Source organism: Dendropsophus ebraccatus, chromosome 1 (assembly GCF_027789765.1).
Source record: "Dendropsophus ebraccatus isolate aDenEbr1 chromosome 1, aDenEbr1.pat, whole genome shotgun sequence".
In the NCBI taxonomy this organism is placed as follows: domain Eukaryota; kingdom Metazoa; phylum Chordata; class Amphibia; order Anura; family Hylidae; genus Dendropsophus; species Dendropsophus ebraccatus.
In genome coordinates this window covers 14,564,666-14,575,976 of record NC_091454.1, presented here as the reverse complement: position 1 = coordinate 14,575,976, position 11,311 = coordinate 14,564,666, and the positions used below count along the sequence as shown (strand labels likewise).

The window sequence follows — 11,311 nt, the reverse complement described above, 5'->3', positions numbered from 1 at the left end:
CTGTTTCTGTAAAGTAGAAAAAAATAATAATCTAATTCTGTATAACCCGTCAGCTGTCAGCTCAGGTCAATAGAGACATGGAAAGACTGGGACGTCCAGCCATAATGCAGACACCGAGTGTTGGGGTATAGAGATGCACTTACTAGTCATTGCTCCCACTAGCCAGAAACCTACTCCACACTGATGAGGGGCAAAAAACCAGAAACAGCTGTCTGTGGATGGATACCTTGCTTGGGTGGTTTCCTTGATTGGAGACATTCCTTGGCTTGGTTGTTCCTTCCCGGAGGAAGGTCTGGCTAGTTCACTGACATCGAGACACGTGATGGCGTCTCTGCAGTTTTCTTTTGCATATGGGGTATAGAGATATACAGCGCTGCTCTGAGGGTCCATTTATTATTCTATTTAGGAGACCTGGATATGGCAAATGACTAAATGAGAGAAATCAGAATCTGCTCATCAATTTAATTCTGTTCAACAAAAAAATACAGATTTCCTGACGTAACAGAAACAAGTGAACGCTACAACTATAGCCGAGCATTTCATAATTCATCCCATGCTACAGCGAAGAACCATAGGGAAACACAAAGTAAATTTATAGGTAACATCTATAACCGGAGGAGCGGCGGCTCTCAGGACTTGTTCCCAGTGTCTTCCCCCTCCTCCTCCTCCTCCTTTTCCTCCTCATACACGGTAAGGTCCAGAGTCAGCACGTGGCTGGATAATTCTTCTTGCTGGAAAACCAAACAACATTTAAAGGGGTTATCCAGACTTAGAAAAACATGGCCTCTTTCTTCCAGAAACAGCGCCACTCTTGTCCTCGGTTTGGGGTGGGTATGCAACTCAGTTTCATTTAAGTGAATGGAGCTGACTTGTAATACCACACATATACTGAGGACAGGGGTGGAGCTGTTTTTGCAAAAGTAAAGTAGCTGAGCTTTTTCTAATTCTGAATAATCCCTTTAATAGGAATGGAACAATAAAGCTCAGCTCACAGCAGGTTGCTGCATGTTTGGTGTGGATGTATGGGGGGCTCTGTCCTTAAAGGAGTTATCCAGGATGAGATAAACATAGCCTTTTTTCCCAGCCAGGTTGTATGTGGTTTTACAACTTGGCACCATTTTCTTTTTAGTTGCAATGCCACGTACAGACTGAGAGTTGTGCTGTTTCTGGAAGGAAGCAGCAGCGTTTCTCGCACCCCTTTGTGTGCAGTCGTGCGTCTCTCGTCCTGTATACTGATATACGGCCGGTTATTTTTTTTACCTTTGTCCACACTCCGATTAGGGCATCCGCCTTGGAATAAAACTCTTCCTTCAGGGAAATCACCACCATCTGAAACTGCTCTCGGGACTGTTCCCTGATGTAACTTGTGACCTAGATAGAAATATAGCAGCGTGACTGAGGGTCTATACACACTGGATATCCTAGGATGTACGCCCCTATGTAAGTATATAGCGTCACCTCTCATCCATACTAAGAAAGTGCATGGTATAACTTATTAGCATGATGCTTCAGCACAAGGACATACGTATCATAGTAGACCATGTGTCTGCTATGGGGTCCTTAGATATAAGAAGACGCAGCCTTTCTTAAAGGAGAAGTCCGGTGAAAATTTTTATTAAAGTATTGTATTGCCCCCCAAAAGTTATACAAATCACCAATATACACTTATTATGGGAAATGCACATAAAGTGCTTCTTTCCCTGCACTTACTACTGCATCAAGGCTTCACTTCCTGGATAACATGGTGATGTCACTTCCTGGATATCATGGTGATGTCACTTCCTGGATGACAAGGTGATGTCACTTCCTGGATGACAAGGCGATGTCACTTCCTGGATAAACATGGTGATGTCACTTCCTGGATAACATGGTAATGTCACTTCCTGGATAACATGGTGATGTCATGACCCGACTCCCAGGGCTGTGCGGGCTTTGGCTGCTGGAGAGGATGATGGCCGGGGGACACCGAGGGACACAGGGCACTGGAGGGACACTGAGCATCCCATGTTATCCAGGAAGCGACATCACCATGTTTATCCAGGAAGTGATATCACCATGTTTATCCAGGAAGTGACATCGCCTTGTCATCCAGGAAGTGACATCACCTTGTCATCCAGGAAGTGACATCACCATGTTATCCAGGAAGTGACATCACCGTGTTATCCAGGAAGTGACATCACCATGTTATCCAGGAAGTGACATCACCATGTTATCCAGGAAGTGACGTCAATAGGGACGGCCCTGATTGAAGCAGCATGAAAGCGATGGTCTAATCTACAATACATTGCAGCAATAGAAGAATACTGTATATCCACACAGAAATATAGAGCTATAGATACTGTCCAGCATGACTGGTGTTAAACCTCGAGACAATGTGGATACACTTATAACCTATATATTTCAATGCGGTCACTTACTTTGCCGATGTTACTGTTGTCCAAAGCTGCATCGACTTCATCTAAAATGAAGAATGGCGCAGGACGGAAGCTGAAGGAACAAAGGAGACCGCGGTCAGTCCTAAATGACATTGAGCTACGTCTCCGTCTGTTTATTTGTATCTTGACACATAACTAGAATATGCCAATGATAATGAGAATAAAAGGGTCCTCCTCATTCTTAAGGGGATGGCGGGTCTTAGAGGTCAGATGTGTCCCCCTGCATCGTAAACAATAGGCGCTAAGAACAGGGGTTCATATAAATGAGTTAATATATATCCATGAACACTTTATCTTTCAACAAACACATAAAAAACCTCTTAAAGATCATATTACACTACTTATCCCATACCCATGACCCCTTGGCCCATCATAAAGAAGCCCTCTGATGGTGAATGGCAGCATAGCTAGCCCTAAGCACAAGCTATTCTATTCTCTATTACAACCACACAACAGCTCCTCTGGTCAGTGTTACCTGTGAATAGCAAACACCAGGGCCAGAGCGGCTACAGATTTCTCTCCTCCTGATAGGTTGTCCATCGGCATAAAGCGCTTTCCTGGTGCGACACAGTTATAGCCAATCCCGTCTAGGTACGGCTCTTCTGGATTTTCAGGACTGAGGAAAGCCTTAAAAAAAATTAATTGAAATAAATAAAATACTGAGGTTGCATCCATATTAGAGTCTCATGGCTAACAGTAACAAACAGGTCCGGCCTACTATTCCCCCCAACTAAACCACAGCTGATCCCTGAATATGGTGACTGACATAGGTGTGAGGTTATAGCGGCACTGTATATATGTGCCCCACCCCCATTTACTGTATACTGATTGGCTGTCTCTGATACTAGAGACAGGTTTCCCCTAACAAAAGGCAATGGACAGCAATTGGAGAGAAGGGAGACATCTAGTGGCCAAGTTCTTTTTCTGGAAAAAGGAGTCACTTCTGGTGAATTAAAGGGGTACTCTTTTTCTTTCAAATTAACTGGTGTCAGAAAGTTATAAAGATTTGTAGTTTACTTCTATTTAAAAAATCTCCACTCTTCCAGTACTTAGACTTATGTGATTCCTAAAATTTAAAACACTTAAAGGGGTACTCTGGCAAAAAGAGGATTTTTTACTCACCGTAAAATCTCTTTCTCGTAGTCTTCATTGGGGGACACAGATACCATGGGTATAGGCTGCTGCCACTAGGAGGCGCTGACACTAAGAGAAACAAAGGAAGTGACTCCTCCTGAGCAGGATATACCCGCCCACAGGCACTGAGCTAAACCAGTTTGTACAAGAGCAGTAGGAGAAGTCAAGAACAGGCAAAGTAGGAATAACACCAAAAACGGAGAAAACTACCATACCGAGGAAAAACCCCAAAAGAAAATGGGTGGGTGCTGTGTCCCCCAATGAAGACTACGAGAAAGAGATTTTACGGTGAGTAAAAAATCCTCTTTTCTCGTGCGTCTTATTGGGGGACACAGATACCATGGGACGTCCAAAAGCAGTCCATGGGGTGGGAAAGATAACCGCTAGACAAGAGCGCTTGGTGAGAAGGCACAGAATAGCACCAACACAACCATCAACTAGGAATAGAGCAAGGGATGATGCTGAATGCATCAGAGAAAACCCCTACAGGTCCGCAGCAAAGGAAAAAATGTCTAGTCCCTGGAGCAACGTGCTGCACGGCAGACAGAGTGGGTTGTGTCCGTCCTGGAAGCCAGCAACATGATGTAACATCGAGTCCAACAGAACTAGTAGGCTAGATGTGGGGAAAAAAAGCAGACGCCCAGCCAAGTGGGTGACCACAGGCGGCAGGGACTTACTCTGAGGTAGAATAGAATAAAAGGCAAATACAACCATGACGGGAGAGACTGGAAAATGTTTCATGGCACATAGAGGTCTAAGGCGTCAAATAAAGGAGAGAGAGGACTGAGCGTCTCTCATAGAAGGTGCCACATGAGATGCAGGAGAAGCTGCGTCCTTGACTATGGAGCTGGGAAGAATGGCCAGGCTGGAAGCTCCATGGGCCTAGGAGTACAGTCTTCACTGAGAAGACAAAACTTGAGCACAAGAGAAGCCATGGTCTATGACATGAGTTATCCCATCTGAGAAACACATGTTAATAAGAAGAATCAAGCTGTCCAAGCATAATGCAGTCCAGGGAAGGAAGGAAAAACAAGATCAGAATCTTGAGTAAGTTGTCCTGGAAGGAGTACAGTAGTACCTGGTACCCCGCAGTGCCCGGCAGAAAAGAGGAGCAGAGGAAAGCCGGTAAGCCGGGGTTAAAACAACTCCATGGGCTGTTAGAGCCTTAGAAAGGAGGTTGATCATATAAAACACTCCGCTCCAAGGAAGCCTAGAGGTACTCGAGAGCCTGGAGTCCCAGAAGAAAACTGTCAAGGGAGGTCAAGGTAAGGCTGATGGGCATGGGAGTTGTCACAGGACAATGGGCACAACAGGTAATACATAGACTAGAGTCCATATGTAAACTAGATCCAGAAACCAACGCCTCAAAGGGTGAGCAGAGACGTTGCTTGGTAAGAGCAGAACAGCAAATGTAAGTCCTGCCAGAATGGGCCAGTGAACAACCCTGTTTCCAAGGAGAGGAAACCCTTAAGGGATTAAGTTCTCAAGGAATCCACATGGGAGACAACATAAGGGAGGGGGATGGCCAGTCAACAACAAGACCAAGGACAAGGAATTCAAGCAGGAGTGCTCATAGAGGCCAGTGAGGGTCAGAAACCCACACCTGCCTGTCGGAAGAAACTATTACGGAATAGCAGTCCTCAGGAGGATACTTATACTAAATATTCCATCCTCCTGGAGGAGGGAAGGGCTGCTTGAAGATTTTCTGACTGAGTGGTAAAAAACCAAACCCAGGATGGGGGGGTCATGCACAACAGTGCATTAAGCCAGGGAGAAGGAGTAATGGTGTAAGCGGGAGCACTGCAAAACCCTGAACTGAGAGCAATGCTTCATAGTCCATATGGCCAAGCAAGGACACCTGGAGAAGCTAGACCACGAAGAGACCATACACCTATGCTTAGGACGGTAGAGAAACAGTGCAGGCAGTAAACAGGAAATCCTCACCCTGTGACACTGCAGCTGCCTAAGAGAGAAGACTAAATACTTGCCATGTTGGCCATAGGCAGATGCAGAAGGAGAAGTCCTAAAGTAGCACTGTGATAGACATGTAGGCAATTGATGTCCTACATACACCAGGGGTAGAAGAAACCCTTTACTGTTTTACCTGTAGAGCAGAGAGGCCTCACTTCATCCAGATCAAAGAGGGGACGGCCTAAGCAATTCAAGCCATACTACTGGGGAACAGCCAGCGAGACAAATGCCAGAACATGGTAGTTATGCCCAGACAAAGGACAGAAGAACTACCCTGACAGTACCAGGATGAAATAGTGACCGGATCTGTATGCTGCCGGCCACTCAGAGGACCAGAGTATGAGAGTCCAACAGTCCAGGGGCAGGTAAAGCGAGGGGTTCTGTACCTCGTGTAGTGGGACACGTAGCAGGATGCTTGGGCTTTAGAAAGGATACAGCCCAAGAGGAATACAACAAGGTTACGCTGCCTGAGAGCAGGTAATGAGACTTGTTAGTGGAAACATATAGAAGACAACATGGTGTAGTAACAAGTTACCCCATGATGATCCCCTGAAGTGACAGGCACAGATCATGGAAGTCCTACGAGGATGAAAGGTAATATACAGGGTAACACGAGCAGAGTAGCTGCAAGCAGTAAGTAACAGAAGACCAGCATTCAAGAGATACAAATACCTGGACTGGAAACAGGTAACGTGCCTGGTCAGACCTGTAAACAGAAGCCTACAGTGTGTGCTCTGGGAGCAGGGAAGAGAACAGGACTGTGTCCCTATGTAAATGAGGACTGGATACGAGAACTGCCCAGCATCACCAGGATAGTGAGCAGACCTGAAGGTGGTGTATTACATCGTGTAACAGGTTACCACAATCTGTGCACACCGAACTACAGGTAATGTAGTTGGAGCCATATCATGCAGCAGAGGGGAGAGGTCTGAATAACCTTGTACCGCCACCTGGGAGGGGGTAACATGTCCAGTTCTATGTCTGACATCATGTAGTAAAGGAATCTATGTCATGAAGATGAGAGGCAGGTCTGAAGCACCGCCCGCTAATGGGTGATGTGAGTGACAGGACTGGAAGCTCTGAGTAACACCGGAACAACGACTGGCAATGGGTGATGAGTCTGGTCCCATAACCTGTCTAACAAACCATGTAGCAGACGGTTCTGTTGTGAGAGCACAGGAACACAGCATAGTAATAGGTAATGTGTCTGGTTCCATGTCCTGCTTGCGACATCATTTAGCAAAGGATTCTGCCTCAAGAACACAGTAGTCCCCTTAGGAACGGTAATGTGTCTGGTCTCATGTCCTGCTTGTGAAACCATGTAGCAGAGGGTTCTGCTCAGAGATAGTTTGTCAACGAGTAACGTGTCTGGTTCCATGTACATACCGTGACACTGTGTAGCAGAGGGTTCTGCTCAGGGCACAGATACACTGTCTGGAAACAGGTAACGTGTCTGGTTCTGTGTACTTACCATGACACTGTGTAGCAGAGGGTTCTGCTCAGAGCACAGATACACTGTCTGGAAACAGGTAACGTGTCTGGTTCTGTGTACTTACCATGACACTGTGTAGCAGAGGGTTCTGCTCAGAGCACAGATACACTGTCTGGAAACAGGTAACGTGTCTGGTTCCGTGTACTTACCGTGACACTGTGTAGCAGAGGGTTCTGCTCAGAACACAGATACACTGTTTGGAAACAGGTAACATGTCTGGTTCCGTGTCCTGCTCGTGACACCGTGTAGCAGAGGGTTCTGCTCAGAGCACAGATACACCACCTGGATAGCGGGTAACGTGTCTGATTCCATGTACTTCTCGTGACACCATGTAGCAGAGGGTTCTCAGAGCACAGATACGCCACCTGATAGCGGGTAATGTGTCTGGTTCCATGTACTTCTCGTGACACCATGTAGCAGAGGGTTCTCAGAGCACAGATACGCCACCTGATAGCGGGTAATGTGTCTGGTTCCATGAACATCTCGTGACACCATGTAGCAGAGAGTTCTCAGAGTACAGATACACCGCCTGGATAGCGGGTAACGTGTCTGGTTCCATGTACTTCTCGTGACACCATGTAGCAGAGGGTTCTCAGAGCACAGATACGCCACCTGATAGCGGGTAATGTGTCTGGTTCCATGTACTTCTCGTGACACCATGTAGCAGAGGGTTCTCAGAGCACAGATACGCCACCTGATAGCGGGTAACGTGTCTGGTTCCATGTACTTCTCGTGACACCATGTAGCAGAGGGTTCTGCTCAGAGCACAGATACACCGCCTGGATAGCGGGTAACGTGTCTGGTTCCATGAACTCCTCGTGACACCATGTAGCAGAGGATCTCACTGAGGGCACAGAAACACTGTATGGTGATGGGGAATATGTCTGTGCGTATGTGGTTGGAGGGGAACCAGAGTGTCTGTATATAAGTATTAATGTAATCTTATATATATAAAATCTGACACAGAGGTGTCAACCAGCACCAAAAATGCTGGATCTGCAGACCAAGGGTTGCTGGAACATTATATGGAACATTGGCCATAATAAAACATGATGCAAGCCATTCTCATATATGTAATGGTGTAATAACCACTTCCACCAGTAGGTGGCAGGAGAGATGCATCAAGTGTCCCAAGCTGCTGGAATAGAAGGGTAGTGTGTGTGGTAGCTCCATCAGGAGACCGCACACACACACATGGCAGGGGGAGGGGGAAGCAGCATCCCTCAGTGCAGGCTCTGGAGAGAGCCAAAAGGGGGAATGCCACGGTCCGCGCTGCACCCGAAAAGGGGCGGGGCCTACCGGGAGGGGGCGGAGCATCTTACTGTGAAGGCTCCACCGAGAGCCACAGGTAAGATTAAGGTGGGATGCTGAGGCCCACCCGACTCCCGAAGGGGGCGGGGCCTGCCGGGAGGGGGCGGAGCATTCCAGTGCAGGCTCCACAGTTAAGAAAAAAGGCGCAATTCTCCGGGCCGCGCGGCACCCGGAAGGGGCGGGGCTTACCTGAGAAGGCGGGGCATCCCCAGAGCAGGCTCCAGTGAGAGCCAAACATAATGAGAAGTAATGAAGAGGGCCGCGCAGCGCCCGAAAAGGGGCGGGGCATATCAGGAGGGGGCGGAGGTAGCCCTGTGTGTACTCTGGAGAGCCACAATATAGGGAAAAAAGGGCAGGATGCCGCGGCACCCGGTAAGGGGCGGGGCTTAGGGAAAAGGGGCGGAGCATCCTTTAGTATGGTCTCTAGAGCCACATGAAAAGGAAAAGTGCGGGAAGCTGCGGCCTGCGCAGCACCCAGTCAGGGGAGGGACATCCCTCACAGTGGCACCCAGAGAGAGAGACACTAATAAAAATAAAATGGTGGAGAGGGCTGGCCTGCTACCGACTGAGGGGAGAGGAGCATCTGCCTGGGGAGGGCTGCAAGTGACTGGAGAGGGAGAGCTGCCTATGTGGAGTAAAATGGCGGCCTGGGAGGGAGGGCAGGGGGAATATACTCACCTATATAGGAGCACATACTCACCATTGTCGTCTTCAGCCAGTGGGTGCCTCACCTTACGCGCCAAGCTTTGGGGGGCGAGGCGGGAAGGGGCTGTGCGGATACAGAGTCCGCAGAAAGGCGACCAGATAGTCAGACTGATCTGGGGCCCTGGTGTCACGTTGCCGGCCGGTGGCGACCGAGGGGTCACAGCCCATTTACATTTATGGTCTGTTCCCTGGTCGCATAGTGGGGGGATCAGGGTGAGTTTTAGATAACCCACCGTGCCCAAGAATCCATAGGACCTAGAAGGAAAAAGAAAAACCAACTAACTAAACATAAAGGAAGAAACTGGTCTGGAGAACCCAGACCTGTGTCTGCCTCCTACTGACACTAAGCTAAACTGGTTTAGCTCAGTGCCTGTGGGCGGGTATATCCTGCTCAGGAGGAGTCACTTCCTTTGTTTCTCTTAGTGTCAGCGCCTCCTAGTGGCAGCAGCCTATACCCATGGTATCTGTGTCCCCCAATAAGACGCACGAGAAAATCTTTTTCTTTTGAATCATCGGCTTCAAAAAGGTATATAGATCTGTAATTTACTTCTATATACAAATCTCCAGTCTTCCAGTACTTATCAGCCGATGTAGGTCCTGCAGGAAGTGGTGTATTCTTTCCAGTCTGACACAGTGCTCTTTGCTGCCACCTCTGTCCATGACAGGAACTGTCCAGAGCAGTAGCAGATCCCCATAGAAAACCTCTCCTGTCCTGGACAGTTCCTGACATGGACAGAGGTGGCAGCAGAGAGCACTGTGTCCGACTGGAAAGAAAACACCACGTCCTGCAGGACATACAGCAGCTGATACGTACTGCAAGACTGAAGATTTGTATATAGAAGTAAATTACAAATCTGTATACCTTTTTGAAGCCAGATGACTCGAAAGAAAAAGATTTTTTGCCAGAGTACCCCTTTAAGTGTTTTAAATTTTAGGAATCACATGAGTCTATCACATGTGTGTGTGTGGGGGGGGGGGGTTTATGACAGTGACTATCTAAATCAGCTGATCAGTAAACAGCTGGACTCCTATTAGCCTATACTAACAGAGGATGTTATACTATACAGAGGGGTCCAATCAGGCTGCTTTATACGGTGCCTGTACTCGGCCGATCATGTTCGTATTCAGTCCCAGCGACCATAGTAAGATTACATATGCTAAGATAGACATACACCTTTGATAGCTGTTCACAAAAACACTTGTTAAACTTACAATTATCTCCTTCAGGGTGCCTTCACACCTACCGTATCGCAGTAGAAAATCCGCAGCGGATTTGACAGTGCGTATTTAATGCTGTGTTCATTCATTTAGTTAAATCTGCTGCAGATCTGCTGCGGATCCGCAGCGGATTTTCTACTGCGATACGGTAGGTGTGAAGGCACCCTCAGGGTACGTTCACACTTACTGGATCCGCAACAGATTTCATTTAAATAACTGAACACAGCATCAAATCTGCACCATCAAATCTGCTGCAGATCCTGTAGGTATGAACGCACCCTAAGGAGAGTCACTACCCCTTCTACCCCCATACATGTGCACAGACGAACGATCGCTCAGCTGTCAGTTATCTTTACCGTCCAGCCCCCGTCCTCCCTGTTCCCTTGGGGAACGTTCAACCTGGCATAAGGGAGGGGTAATTATAGCCAGAGAGCTCTGTCTGAGGCTTATCTCTCCCAGAACAAAAAAGTCGAGCAATAATTTTTCAGTCACCTCCACTGACATCTGTCGGTGGTCGTTCAAGAAATACACCTTATACTGACAGTCGAACCGGCCGCGAGTGGCAGGTACGACTGAGGAAAGTATAAGGTGTATATTGACCTTGTATCTTATGTGTATGGCCACCTGGTGTTTTCAGGCAATCTGAATACCGTAGATTGACATTATTCCATATATTCTCTACACTTTATGATAACTGAATGCAGTAACTGGAAATCTGGCAAACCTGAGCGCTGGCATTTCTGCAGAGCTTCTTGTAGATCTCATCGATAGCTAAAGATACATGCTCAAAACACTGGCTAAAAAGCTCATATCTCCTGCGCTTCACCTGCTCAAAGTCACTCCTACATTGAATGGCTTTCCTTCTGCTGGCCTCAAAAGCTATGAGAGAAATAGACAGACGGACTGTAACATGACAGGAGAGGAAGCTCTTCACTAAGATATGGTGACTACGGTTTATTAGTGCGCATGACATTTCACAGCTACGAATCTCACAACCAGGGACTACATGACTCTCAATGAGACTTGCCGAATCCTAAGGCGCCTG

At 47.5% G+C, this 11,311-nt stretch overlaps 1 protein-coding gene across 1 annotated transcript in view; it reads right to left on the bottom strand.

Annotated features, from left to right (window-relative positions):
- Positions 1–442: 442 nt before the first annotated feature.
- Positions 443–11,311, bottom strand: part of SMC1B (structural maintenance of chromosomes 1B) — a 38,474-nt gene continuing 27,605 nt past the window's right edge. The window contains exons 21-25 of the mRNA XM_069967878.1: positions 10,991–11,145; positions 2,911–3,062; positions 2,418–2,487; positions 1,261–1,371; positions 443–731 (exon numbers count right to left, since the gene is read on the bottom strand). Coding sequence (XP_069823979.1) covers positions 630–731; positions 1,261–1,371; positions 2,418–2,487; positions 2,911–3,062; positions 10,991–11,145 — 590 coding nt within the window. The 3' untranslated portion in view covers positions 443–629. The remainder of the gene's footprint in view (positions 732–1,260; positions 1,372–2,417; positions 2,488–2,910; positions 3,063–10,990; positions 11,146–11,311) is intronic.